At 56.0% G+C, this 13,706-nt stretch overlaps 1 protein-coding gene and 1 long non-coding RNA gene across 4 annotated transcripts in view; one reads left to right on the forward strand and one right to left on the reverse strand.

Moving 5' to 3' along the window:
* The window catches only part of NEURL1B (neuralized E3 ubiquitin protein ligase 1B), a 43,059-nt gene extending 38,050 nt beyond the window's left edge, over positions 1-5,009 (reverse strand). The window contains exon 1 of one of the 3 annotated variants that reach the window (XM_070569032.1): positions 4,793-5,009. In XM_070569032.1, the coding sequence (XP_070425133.1) occupies positions 4,793-4,823 (31 nt within the window). In that variant the 5' untranslated portion in view covers positions 4,824-5,009. The remainder of the gene's footprint in view (positions 1-4,792) is intronic. The other 2 variants (XM_070569030.1, XM_070569031.1) reach the window with 2 other exon arrangements.
* Positions 5,010-5,128: 119 nt separating this feature from the next.
* The window catches only part of LOC139075037 (uncharacterized), a 35,630-nt gene continuing 27,052 nt past the window's right edge, over positions 5,129-13,706 (forward strand). Inside the window, exons 1-2 of the long non-coding RNA XR_011525058.1 lie at positions 5,129-5,455; positions 6,303-6,404. This is a non-coding gene — a long non-coding RNA (uncharacterized lncRNA). The remainder of the gene's footprint in view (positions 5,456-6,302; positions 6,405-13,706) is intronic.

The raw sequence follows: 13,706 nt of genomic DNA on the forward strand, positions 1-13,706 counted from the left end.
GGCAGAAGCAGAGGAAGGGCCTAGTTCCTTCTGGCTCCAGATTCTCCACAGGCAAGTTCTCCACTTTTCCTATGTACCGGACAGACCCCACACCCTCTTCCTCATGTCCACTGATGGATAAGACCACTCCACCCTTCCACCCCGACCCTAGCCCCAGCATCCTCAGGGGCCGTCACTGAAGAACCTTGACTAGTCAGGCCCCCGACCATGTGCTGACAGCCTCGTAGGTTTCCGGGCTGTTCGAAGAGAAGCTGCATCACCTGGAGAGGCTCAGCTCAGGACTCCTGCACAACCTGGAGGCTGTGAGAGTCATTCTTAATGATCTGGGGGGAGGGGTCAGCTGGGGCAAGATAAAGCCCAACCGAACCTCACACTGTGATGGGCTAAGGAGGAAGAGGTGCAAAGAGAGGGAACATCACTGGAGGGGTCATCCACACAGCCACTGCAGCGGCTGTAAAGGGGAGTGACGAAGGCTGCAGTTCTCCTAAGAGCTGAGACAGTCCAGATCCAGGGAGAAGGGCGGCTGCCCAGCCTTGGAGCATCACCTCCCACGGCCAGGGAGCTGCAGAGCCGACCCAGGCAGGCCCACACCTACATGCTCCACAGGCAGGTCAGAGAAAGGAAGAGGACGGCTGGCTGGCGGCACAGCGGTTAGATTTGCAGGCTCTGGTTCAGGGGCCTGGGGTTCATGGGTTCGGATCCTGGGCAGGGAGCTAGCACCGCTCATCAAGCCACGCTGTGGTGGCATCCCACATAAAATAGAGGAAGATGGGCATAGATGTTAGCTCACGGCAATCTTCCTCACCAAAGAAAGAAAGAAAGAGGTTCCACAGGGAGGGCATCTGAGTGGCTGCTGGGAGCAGGTGCTTCCGTTCTGGACACAGCATTTGCAGACCAAGCATCTAGGTTAGGAAGACTGGCTGTTCCCTCACTCCGTGTGTGCCCTTGTCCTTTACCTCTCTGAGCCTTCATTTGCCTCCCTGTAAAGTGGGCATAAATACAGCCCCCTGGGGGGTTGTTAAGACGATTTAAAATAGATGACGTGAGTAAAGCCCCTGACTCAGGGCTGGCACAGAGCAGGGTCAACTTGTGCCCTCATTCGAAAGCTCCAGGACACCCTCTTCCTGAACTAACACTAAAAAGGGCGCCTGGCTCGGTCAGGCACAGACTGACTTAATGATTAAACCCCACGGGCAGTTCGAATTCAGCCTCTTCTCCAACCAGAGCTGCGGGGATCCCAGAGGCGCGATGAGGGAAGGGACTGACCGTGCTGCTGGGAGAAGGGGGGACTTCCTCCTCCTGCCCCTCCCCTCCTCCCCACCCTGGAATTCTCGCCGCCCCGCCCCCACTTGTTTACACTTTTCTCCCCTTACAGATTAAGGCTAACAGAGTGCAGGGAAAAGGACCATGTGGTATTAGGAAGAAGACAGACCTGGGTCTTCTAAGCTCAGCTCTGCCACTGCCTAACTCAGGGAGTCAGGGCAAGTGTCTTAACGTCTCTGGGCCTCTGTCTCCTCACCTGTACAGTGGAGAAGAATGACACCTGACTCTGCAGGACTGAACTGCCACTAGAAAGAGAATGGGTAACGCACACAGTAGGAGCTTAGTGAACGTGCACGCTCGTGCTGACGCCTGCACACTTCTGTTCATAGAGCATTCGTCTGAATTTGCTGACGCCCTTCGTGAGGGCTCCCAAGGGGTTCCCCATAATCAATCAAAAAGGGCATTCCCTTCTTTGGCATTTCCTTATTGTACACGATTGCATGCCAGGTGGACTGTGGGGCACCCAATAAACACTATCTGAACTTTGACAGGGAGGGTCCTGCATGTCAGAGGAAGAATGCAGGACTCTGGAGCTAAACAAATCCAGATTTCAATCCTGGTTCTGCTGGCTGGACAAGCCGCGTGAGCCGGAGGGAGTCGTTTTACTCCCTGAGCCTTGGTTTTCTCATCTGTAACATGGAGCTGATAATCCCTACCTTGCAGGGCTGTTGCGAGAGTGAAATTCACTCATTCATTCAACAAATATTTACTGAACCTCTACTGTGTACCAGCCACAGCCCCAGGAGCTGCATACACAGCAGTGAAGAAAAGAGAGAAAATCTTCCCTGGGGAGACAGATGATAAACGGCTACCCACTCATCCAGCATGGCACGTTAGTGGTTCACGCTAAGGAGAACCACAAAGCAGGGTAAAGGGAGCGGGCAGAGCTGGGGGCAGGCGCAAGGGCAGGACCCGCGTTGGAGCAGAGACCTGAAGGCCACGAGGGGGAAGCCATGTGGAGGTCCGGGGTAAGATGCGCCAGGCAGAGGGATCAGCAATGCAGGAGCCTTAAGGAGAAGCTGTGCTTGGCATGTAAATGAAGCCACATATGCAGGAAGCCTGGCACGGGAGCCAGGTGCTCGGCAAGTGCCAGCTCTCTATTTCCAGTCCCGTAGAAGGAACCCCACGCAGGGGTCCTTTCCCTGAGCACGAAAGCACGAGGATTTCTACAGGGCAACACTGAACCAAGCGTTCTTTCAGCCCAAGATTCAGGCAACACGTGAGCTCCACCACCGGTTTTTGAGCCCCTGCCAGGCACCAGGCTCTGGGCTGGGCAACCAGGAATACAAGATGATCAAGACATGGGCTCTGTCCTCAGGCGGCCCCAAGGGCTGTGGAGACGGGCGACCACAATGCAGTGTGGTCAGATGAATAAGCAGAGACTGAAGAAGGCATCTAGGCAGCACAAGGAAGGATAGGGTTGGGTGTGATTGGTCAGGGAAAGCTTCCTGGAGCAGGGGACAACTAAGCTAGACTTTGAAAAATGGACCAGACAAGAAAGGATATGCCAGGAGTGGGGAGCATCAGATACTGAGCACAGAGGTGTAAAAAATGGCACAGTGTATGTGAAAAACTAATTATAGGCAGGTCGGAAAACAATAAAGGCCTTTCATATTCTTGGCACCTGCAAACTGATGTGGCTCAGGAATTCAGTTCTGTCCCCCTTCCTCAAACTCAGTGCCAGCATCAGCCCCAGTGGAGAGTTTGAATTTTCCACTTAGCTACTGCAGCGGGTAACTGACCTCAGCCCCGGGCTCCCAGCCCAGGGTGGCCCAGGCCACAAAGCGAGACCCCAGTGGGATGGAGACGACATAAATCTCCAGCTATATTTAGCCCGCCTGGCGTGTGTCTGTCCCTTCACCCACCCCAAGGCCAACCCACGGATGGCAGAATGGCTTTTTTACTAAAACAGCATAAACATTCCTTAAGTAAGAAATCCTACAGAGGGGTCTATGCCTCAGCCCGGTGTCTTTGCGGCTGACAGAACATCTGCCATATTTGCCAACATCCCTGGACACCTCCCGGCTGGGGGGGTGGGTTCTCTCCCATCCAAGCAATAGCTTGGAACAGGAAGTGGAGGGCACCCTCTGGTAAGTGGTCCCAGGTTTGAATCCCACCTCTGCCACTGACTAGCTGGTGACCCTCTGCTGGTGACTTCACCTCTGAGACTTTGGAGGTTGAGTGCAGTGGCCCTAAAGCTGCCCGCAGGCTTAAAAAGTAGGCGTTGGCTTCTCTTCCACAAACCGGCCTTGGGAACCCGGGGCTCAGCATCATCAATTTCAGTCCCCTCCAGGGGAAGAAACAACTACTTTTTGATAGAACGCCTAGAAGGGAGGGCTACATGGGAGTGTCAGAGCAGAGACCGAGTGACAGGTCCCTCTCCTCCTGAAACCTCACACTAAATTTTCCCCACAGCAGACTTGCTTCCCCGCTGAGCCGGGCCTTTGAACTTTAAAAAGACGCACAGCTCTCACCTTCCACCTAAAGGATGCTAGCGATGCCCCACCGTAAGCCAAAATAAAGACTTATTCTAAAGACTTGGGGGGGTGGGGAAGGGTGTGCAGGCAGACACAGGTCCCAATCCAGACTCTCCCCCCACCAGCAGTGTGACCTTGGGTGAATCATTTCCCCTCCTGTGAGCCTCAATTTCTTCATTTATAAAATTGAGATCCATCTCTTTACCACAAAGCTTCTGTGCATACCGCGCTGGGGGATGCAAAGCGCCCAGCACAGAGCAATGATCCTTTCCCACGATTACCAGGTGTTTTCTAGTAAGGCCTCCTTGGCCTTCCCACCCCCACCCTCCCCGCCTCATCCCCCTACTCCGGCCCCGGAAATTCTGGGGTGGTGTTAACCAGGGGGCGATGCGCTGTGCAGCCGCGACTCCGAGAGGCTAGAGAGACGCCCCCAGTTGAGCGGACACCAGAGGGGGGCGCAGCCAGGGTGCGGGTGGGAACATAGTCAAACCGAGGCAGCATGTGCCGCGGGGGCGCTGGGCGGCTGGGAACTGGGGTACCCCTGCGAGCACCCCCACCCCCATTCTCAGCAGCTGCAGTCTCGGCACAATGGGCGGCTTCTGGCCGTCGGAAGCCCTGGGGAGCCCGGCTCCAGTCACCCCCCGGGGCGCCCCGGGCTCCCTCCTCAGCGCCCTCGGGCTGGAACAAAGGCGAGGGGGCGCGCGGCATCGCCCCAGCGGCCCCTTCGCGCATCTGGCCAAAGCCGGGAGAACGAGGACGGGGGTCCCCAAGGTAACCAGGACGCGGTACCCGCCCTCCCGGAGCGCAAAGCCCAGCCGCGGGGCGCGCGCGGAGCCGGGGTCCGGGGTCCGGGAGGCAGCGGGGACTCCAGCCCGCTGCGAGCCGAGGGCTCCAAGAGGGGCCGGAGGTGGCTCTCCGGAAGTCACCCAGCGGGTCCCCTGAGGAGAGGAGGACCCCAGCGCCTGCCTCCCGGGCAGGGATCCGCGGCGTACCTGGCAGGGTCCTGTGCACCGTGTTGCCCATCGCTGCGTCTGGGCGCGACGTTGGCGGCGGCGCGCACGGAAGCTAATTACGCGGTGGGCCGGGGACCCGGGCCGGGGTCGGGCCCCGGGGCATAGCGGCTGCACCGGCGAGCGGGCGGGCGGCAGCTGGGGCGGGCGCCGGGAGCGAGGAGGCGGCTGGAGGAGGGGGCGGAGCCACCGGCCGGCCGCGGCCCCGCCCCCGCTCCCGCCGCCGCCAACCGCGCAGGGAGGGCGGGGCCGCGGCCGCCGCGTCTTTTGAAAGTTCGCACCCGCGGCGGGAGTGGAACGGCCGAGCCTCCCGCCCTCGCCGCTCCCGCGCCCGGGGCAGGAAGGCGCGCCGGGCAGCTGGGTGGCCTCGGGCACCCGGCTCGTCATCCCGCTGGCCTTCCGCTCATTTATTCCCACACTTTGGGAAAGCCTCCTGGGTGCCAGGCGCTCTTCCAGGCGCTGGGCCACAGCCTGCCAAGCCCTTGCCCCGCCGAGCAGTCTGCAGGGGCCGGGGTGCGGGGCTGGGGACGTGCGCACAGGCAGGTCACTTCGGACGGTGTAAAGAGCCTGGTGACGGCCAGGGTGACGGCGGTGGGGGTGGCATCACGCACCTGAGAGTAGGAGAAACCGAGGCAGCGGCCAAAGGTGGGGAGGAGGGAACCCATTAAAATGCTGAGTGCACCCTGTGTGCCAGTCGCAGCGCTGGGCGCTGTAGGTACAGACCAGGCATGCTAGTGGTGAGGACAGAAATATAAGCAATTAAGATCACATAATATAATGATCAAAGCCAGGAAGAAATAAAACAAGAGGGATGGGGGCCTCAGGGAGAAGCTGAGGGGCATGGCAGCTCCATCTGACAGACAGCAAGGAATCTGTGTGAAGAGCTGGGGGGTGTGCCCTGGCAGAGGGAGGAACAGGCATTGTCATTGATTCCTTCCCCCTGCAGGTGTTTTCCCAGCACCTCTCATGTGCGGGGGACCCCAGACCACGGTCAGTGGGGAGCGACGCCTGCCAGGCCCTACCCTCACTGGGCTGCGTTCTGCAGATGGGCACGCTGAGGCTCAGGAAGTACAATGACTTGCCCAAAAAGACTCGGTTCTAAACCAGTTTTTTCCCCACTCTACTTTCCATGCTCTTGTATCCTTTAAGACCTTATGAAGTATGTGTTATCACCCCCACTTCACAGATAGGGATGTCGAGCCTCAGAGAGTGGAAAAGAGGTGCCAGGATCTCCCAGCTGGTAAGGGATAAAGCTGGGCTGGAGCTATGTGAATGAGAGGGGGTCCCTGAGAGAGCCCCCAGTCAGTTTTTCCGGTGCCTTCTGCCTAGGGCGCCTGGCTCATCCCAGAGGGTTCTCATTGTTCAAGGTCTGCTCAAAGACCCCTCCACCTATGGGAAGCCTTCTCCATCCCCCACCCCCGGCCCTGACTTATCGTCTGGGTCGTATGCAAGGTTGCCTTGTATTTGTAGTTACTAATTTCTCATGTTACAGGTGCCCTCTCAGTGACTTGATTTTTACACACAAAGTCCTGCTTGGAAAGGTACATGAGTTCCTTTTCCCATCACATGAGTGAGTGACACACCCTCCGTCCAGGTGAGTTCGGGATGCAGCTAGAGGTCAGCATTATCACCAAGGGAGTGGAGGAAATTTACTCAGGCAGAGCAAGGCAGTGCAAGTGGGACTTTGTGACTGCAAGGGTCACAAAGGGAAGGTCGCCAAGGGTGACTGCAGGGGAGGCTGCTGTAAACAGTTCTTTGAGAAGTGGCTTTCAGAGTGCTCAGGTGAGTGGCCGTGTTGTGCAGGTCGCAGATGCACCCCTGCAGCACACGAAGCCCCAGCTGTCATAATGTCATGCAGGTGGTGCCTGCAGATGGGACAGGGGAACACAGTGTCCACCTGACACATGGATCCAAAAGGATTGTGTTTTAGCATCTTGGTCCTTGCAAATATGTTGTGCTTGGGAAAATGAAAAAAGCCCCTCCCCCGAGATGCTGGTCACACTGGTGTCAAAGCCACAGGTAGAGAATTTGAAACAAATAGTCTTTTGAAATTTGAGATCAGACAAAAGCAGTCTTTCCAAATTAATATTTTATATAAAAGATTTAAAAGATGTATGCCTAACTAAATAAATAAGTGAAATATTACAAGTAGATGTCTATTTTATCTCCACCTGTTAAAGTTTCATTTATATGATTCAGCTTTGTTGTGCATCTTCTCACCGTGAGCGTGGGACTGCCCTTACCCTTTATCTGGATTGCCTTGCATTTGGACGTATATGGCAGTTGCTCACCCCATGCAGTTTGTCCCTTTGCACTTTGTCCTGTCCCTCCATTACACCCTCAGGGCAGGTGCTATAGCTGTTACCCTCCCATCCTCTCTGCTGGCAGATGGGAAGCCTCCTGTGGGCAGGACCCAGGTGGTATTCATTTATAAATCTCCAGTTCCTAGAACAGGACTGGCACACACAAGTGCTCAATACACGTTTGAATAAGCTGACTGCAGAAATGCATGGCTCTGAACTGGAAGAAGAAAGGAAAGAAGGAGGAAGAGAAGAAGGAAGGGGTAGAAAAAAGTTGTGGAGGAATGAGTTTAGTTGATAGTAGCCCTGGACTATGGTGTGATCAATAGTGACATGTGTGGGGAGAAACAAACAAACAAAATGGGATACATTAACAGAAGGATTGTTGCTAGAACAAAGGAGGGGCTTGCTGCTCAAGTGCATGCTGATTAGACCATTGTGGGAGAAGTTGCTTTGGCTCCGGGAACCATACTTGAGAAGCAAGACAAAGCTGCTCCAGGAAGGTGGGGAAGGTAGAGAAGGTGGGGAAGGAGGGGAAGGTGGTGAGAGAGGGAGGTCCCTGTCACAGGAGGTGTGCAAACAGAAAGCAGGGTATGAAGGAGCATCCTCCGGCCTGAGCAGCAGCCTCTGGTCGTAACCTCTCCTGGCTTTGACTTCCACACACCCACCACACTTAACCACACCCAGACATGCACAAAATGTGCCAACCACCCTTGGCAGCGGGACCCGTGCTTGGGTTGCAGGGGCCCCTGGGTGGGGCTGACTCTCTTGTGCAGTGTTGGCACAGCCGCCCATGGCAGTAGGGAGAGGGAGGGCCTGGCCCGGCTCCCTGGCACTGCTCCCTCGGGACATGCCCTGGCAGGCCCTGCCCCATGCCATAGCACGCAGTCAGGTGCACCTCGTAAAAAGGGTGCACCCTGAGCTGGGGGGGACGCCCACTGCAGTCACCTGGGAGGAGATCCTTCGTCCAGGGAGCCCCAGGGCATCTGCCCAGACCCGGCCTCGCAAGTCAAGAACCAGGAGTCCAGGCTGCAGTCAAACCACAAACCTTAGGAAGGCTGTGTTTCAGCGAACCCTGCTCATCAAACCCTGGATTTCCAGACCCAGCGGATCTTCACCCACAAAAGCAACATTTTTCAGTTCCTGGTTACAAAGTGCTCACCATGTAGCAGGCACCAGGCCGCGCCCTTTGAGCACCCTCCCTGCAATCCAGCAGCGTGGTTGTAACACAATTCCTGTCTTGCACGAGAGGACGCTGAAGCTCAGAGAGAGGAAGGAATTGCCAAGTTCACGCCAGGAGGAGGGAGAGCCTGGAGGAGGCTGAAGTCACAGGGGTCTCGGTCCTCTCTTTTCACAGAGGAGGAAACAGGCTCAGGGCGATGAAGCTGCTCAGTGAACAAGTCATATTTGTGTGCAAGCGAATGTGGCTGCACTTCACCTGGCGGCCAAGGCAAAAACGGAAAGAGGCCCGTTGCATGGCTTTTCTTGTCCTGTTCCTTTGCGGATGCACGCTTGGTGCTGGAGCCAGCTCCCAAGGGGAGTCCATCCCTGGCGCTCGGGAAGGCCGAATGGACAGACTCTTCCTCCTGAGTCAGCCCAAAGACACATCCATGACGTTCTGATGGATGGGTCCCCTGCCAGCTGTCTGATAAGGCCAAGGGCTGACATTTTCCTGGAATCCGCTGGAGGCAGCTCTTCAGAGGCTGGGGCTGTGGGTGCCCTGGACTCGGCTCTCTCATAGCACAAGGACGGAGCTAAGACAGTCTGAACACGTGGTCATTATAGGGGTGGCAAGGAAGCCTGAGGCAGGGGCTGAGCTGAGATCCAGCCATGATCCCAGGAACTTGCCTTCACCCCGCAGTTACAACGATCATTCTGACACAGTGACAGCTAACGTTTACTGAGTGCCGGATGCTGCCCCAAGTCCTTCAGATGCATTAAGCTCACGACAACCCTAGGAGGTAGTGCTATCAATATGCCCATTTTATAGATGGGGAAACAGAAGCCCAGAGAGTGTAGGCAGCTTGTGTACCGTCACACAGGCAGAGAGCAGTCTGACTGAACACACTAGGCTCTGATTCATTTAATCCTCGCAGCAACCCTCTGAGCGGGGAAAGGGAGTTAAGGGTTAAGGAGGTGCTTCCCGGCCTTGTATCTGTTGCCTCCATCTTCTCTGGCAAGGTGGGGGCATTATCATCTTCATTCAATAAGGCATGCTGGGCAGCTCAGAGAGACAAAGCAACTTGCCCCAGGCCACACAGCCCAGAGGCAGAACCAGGACAGAAACCCAGTTGCTCTGACCACAGAGTCTGTGTGCTCCTCTTCTTGGCCCCTCAAGTGGCAGAGAGTTTGCAAAGAGCCTGGCACATCCTACCTGGGGCAGCTTGAGGGAGGCCTGCACTGATCCATTCTGAGTCCAGGGCCCAGCCCTGGCCTGGCCCTGGGAGAGCCCCATTCCCTGCTGACTTCGTCGAGCTGTGGAGAGCCCACCCTCGGGGAAACGGACTTCTAAAGAGAAACTGGAGTAATGGACTGTGGAGAGCTTAGAAGCCCGGGTTCAAATCCCAGCTTCACCACTTACTACCAGGTGACCTTGGATGGGTCACATGTCCTCTCTGTGCCTCAGTTTCTGCATCTGTAAAATGGGGCTGACAGGAGCCCATGTTTCATAGCAGGTTTGCAGGAGTGGATGTGCCCGTCAAAAGGGAACTGGCATGCAGTAAAGGGGCAGCAGGTGAGTGTGGGAAGAGCTGGTCTTTCTCCCTGGTCTCCCCACCCTGGACTCAGCCCTGCAGGCCCACAAGCTGAGGGCGGCCCTTCCCTGCCCCAAACCCCTTCCGCTGCAGAGAGGGTCCAGATGGGGCCAGAGTGGGCTGTGTTCAAGTCCTGGTTCAGCGACTCAGGCAGGTCGTTTCAGCCCTCAGAAGCGTCACCCCCTCCTCTGTCAGATGGCGAGGTCCCCTGCGAGCAGCCAGGGCCAGGCTTCCCCGCCCGGCACCCTGGCTCCGCCGTGTTCTGGCTGGTGCCACCTTCTGTCTGCTGAGTATCTGCAGCCTCTGGTTCTGCTGAACCTCGAAGCTTGTCGGCTGTGTGTTTGTGCAGTTACTTAACCTCTCTGAACATCAATTGTCTCACCTCTAAAGTGGAGCTGATACTAATGCCCACCTGCTAGGTGATAGAAACTTCCAATGAGATTATGCTTGGGAAGCACTTGACACAGAATAGTGCTCAGTGAATGCTGGATGAATGAGTAAATTGATGAAGAAATGCATGGATGAGCCCGGGGGCAGGAGTTAGGGCTCACTCAGATTATGAGGCATTGGCTAAGATCTCAGGCTCTGGAACCAGACCACCTGGGTTCATAGTCTGCCTTCCCTCTTATCTAGCTGTGTGACCTTGAGCATCTTACTCAGCTTCTCTTTGCCTCACTTTCCTCTTTCCTCATAGGATTGTTTCGAGGATTAAATGAGATAATACGTGTTAAGTGCTTAGGACAGTGCCCAGCACATGGTAAATGCTCGATAGAATAAGCCACCGTTCTTATTAATTATTGTTAGTCCTGAGTCAGTTACTCGGGAAAGAGGCACATTTTCCTAGAGGAGGGGAACAGAGTGGGGAACACAGGGTGGGCCCGGGGGGGGGAAGCCACCTGTCTTGGCCCTGAACGCCGCAGGATCTTCGTGTCTAGGGGCAGCTCCCTGGGGCTGGGCCAGGAGCAGCCAGGTGTGGGGAGCCTGAGCAGCGGACTGGAGGGTCGTGCCCGCCTGGGGCTCGATGGCACCACCCGAGCCGTTCGAGGAGAGGGTCACACCCGACGGGCCTGGACCCTTGGAGGCCTGTCGCCCTGTGGTCTTTCAGGTGGTCTCGGCTGCCCGCAGCCAGCCTCGCTCTGACCAGAGCATCAGCAGACACAGAGGCACCAGGCTGGGCCAGCTGAGCAGGAGCCCAAGTTGGGGATCACAGGTTGGTGAGGCTTCGAAGTGGGGTGGGGGGCTGGCCAGCATGTGTGCCCTCCAGGACCACACCTCAATGGGCTGGGTCCTGCTCGTCCAGGAGTCAGGGCCGCCTGCGCCACGGATGGGTTCAGGGAGCTCTAGGGAGGGGGCCAGATGCGGGGCTTCCTCGGACTCTGGCAGGAGGTGCTGCCGAGGGGAGAGCCTGGCTCTGGGTCCCCGGCTTAAGTGCACACCCAGCCCACTGCTGCCCAGCTGGGGGTCCGTGAGCATGTCACAGGCCCACTCTGAGCCTCGGCTCCTCATCTGCAGAATGGGGACAGTAATGCCTGGTGTGGGATGGGAACAAGACATAGCCTGGGAAGCAGTTGGCACGGTGGAGGCTCCACCCAGGTTGCCTGAAGTTAGAACTACCGCACGTTTACAGTAAGATCCAGTGCAGGGCACACTCTTTCCCCCAAAACACACCTGCAGCATAAAGCAAATTGAGCTGCATTTCTCGAGGCATCTCCAGGAACTACCTTATTGTCCCAGGAGGAGAAAACCTGGGGCCCCTGTCTGCTTTCTGCACTGAGGAACTGTGCTCTTTATTTATTTAGGGATCCAAGGAGCCACCCCCACCTGTGCTGAAACCTTCTCACTGTGGCCTGGCTCCTGCTCAGAGGTTTCTGTCCATGCCCATCTGCCCAGCCAGAGGGGAGATGTCAGCACAGGGTGGCTGGAGGAGCCCAGGCACTGACTGGGACTTGGAAAGCCCGGGATCAGCTTGGAGGTGCGGCCCTTACCCCTCAGGGGCCTCGGTGTCCTCATATGTAGAATGGCCACGAAAAGATCAGAGTTGTAGGGTTGTTGCAGGCAGACGATGGGATTCGAGGGACCTTCAGGCTGTGGGTACCACACCCCTGCCGTCGATGCACAGGCCAGGTTGGCTGTCCAGGATTTAGTAACACAGACCCGGGTTCAAATCCTGACTCTGCTTCTTACTTGCCCTATGACCTGCCCTTATGTCTCAGAGCAATGGGGACTCCGTGACAGGCCACGCTCTTGGGTAACAAGGACACTCTATAAATGAGGCCATTGATGCTCTCAGAGGGGTAGGAAGGTTCCCACCCTCCTCTCTCCCGCCTCACCCCAACAGTTTCTGGCCCCTGCTTTCTCTGCCGCCACTGGCCACTTAACTGAGTGAAATCTTGCAAGGGCTGTTTAAAACTCCATCCCACGACCATTGCTGGAGCATCTGTTTTGTGCCAGGTCTAGTGTCAGACCCTGAGACCACGGTGTGGCCTCCACTCTTGCTAAGCCACCAGCAAGCACTGTCCATTGCTCCCCAGCTGGTTCGAGAGAATCAGTCAGTGAAGATGAGGTGGCAGGAGCTGAGGTCCTGAGCCAGCCAGGGGTGGGTGACCAAAGGGAGCCTCCTTCCTCCCGCAGCCCCCAGAGTTCCTGCTGATGGACCAGCTGTGGAAACCCTGGGAGCACTTCCCAGGTCACAGAGCTGTTTCCCTTTTGCGGCCTCTTTGCCCATTTCCCTGATGAAGAAGAACTGAAGCTCAGAGAGGTGAAGGACTTGCCCATGGTCACACAGCTGGACGTGGTGGACTAAGGCTGTCCCAGGGACCCTACAGCTGAGTCCTTCATCTACTGACCCCTCACCTACAGAAAGAAGAGGCTCCTTGCGCCAAGAGGAAGGAGCCCATGAGAGGAGGCATGCGTGTCTCAGAGAGCCAACAGAGCTGCCCATCCTCGTGGAGTGGTCGGAGCAGGAGCCCTGGAGGCGGAGGCCTGGGTTTGGCTCCCGGGTTGGGCACTCAGTGCCTGTGACCCTAGGCCAATAACACGGCCTCTCTATGCCTCAGGTTCTGCATCTGTAAAATGAAGCAAATAATAGAAACTTCCTGAGAGCTGTGAGGACCAAGTGACTTTACAGGCCTGAGGCATTTGCATGAGTGTCTGGCCATAGTTCGTCCTCAAGAAACATATGCCCATGAGCAGCCACGGCTGCAGGTTCTAACTCTTGCCTTTAAACTCCTCCTAAGCTTCTGTCCACATCCTTTGAGTCTGGAATCCACTTCTAAGAGTCTATACTGAGGATGTAATGCCAGACAGATAGGGACTAAACTAGTAAATGCCCAGAGATCTTCACTACACAGCATGACCGCCAGCGTCAAGTCACAAACACCGCCCACCGTAGGGTGACATTTAGCAAACAGTGTTACACTCACTGGGACCTTGCAGAGCTCCTGGCCGCGATGTTTCCAAAGGGTTTACAGTCACAGCGGAGAAGGGCTTGTGTTTTAATGTTAAATGAGACAGGCCAGACACAGAACTGTAAACTCAGAATATGTCAAGCTTGTGAAAACAAAATAAGCAAATACAAAATGTGCATAGAAACAGGATGGAAGGAAATGCATCAAAATATGACCAGCGATTATCTCTGAGTAATAGGAATATGGGTGGGGTTTTTTTCCTTTCTCCAGGCAATTTCTAAATATTCCATAATGAGCGTGTATAAGATTTTCTAATGGGAAAGAATTCAATAGACTGCTTTTCAAAAATAGAGTTCATCTGAGAGCTGAAACCCTGCCTGATCTGTCCTCAGATTGGCGTGGATCGGATTATCCATTTCCCATCAATGAGTGGAAT

This window comes from Equus przewalskii, chromosome 13, assembly GCF_037783145.1.
Source record: "Equus przewalskii isolate Varuska chromosome 13, EquPr2, whole genome shotgun sequence".
NCBI lineage: Eukaryota > Metazoa > Chordata > Mammalia > Perissodactyla > Equidae > Equus > Equus przewalskii.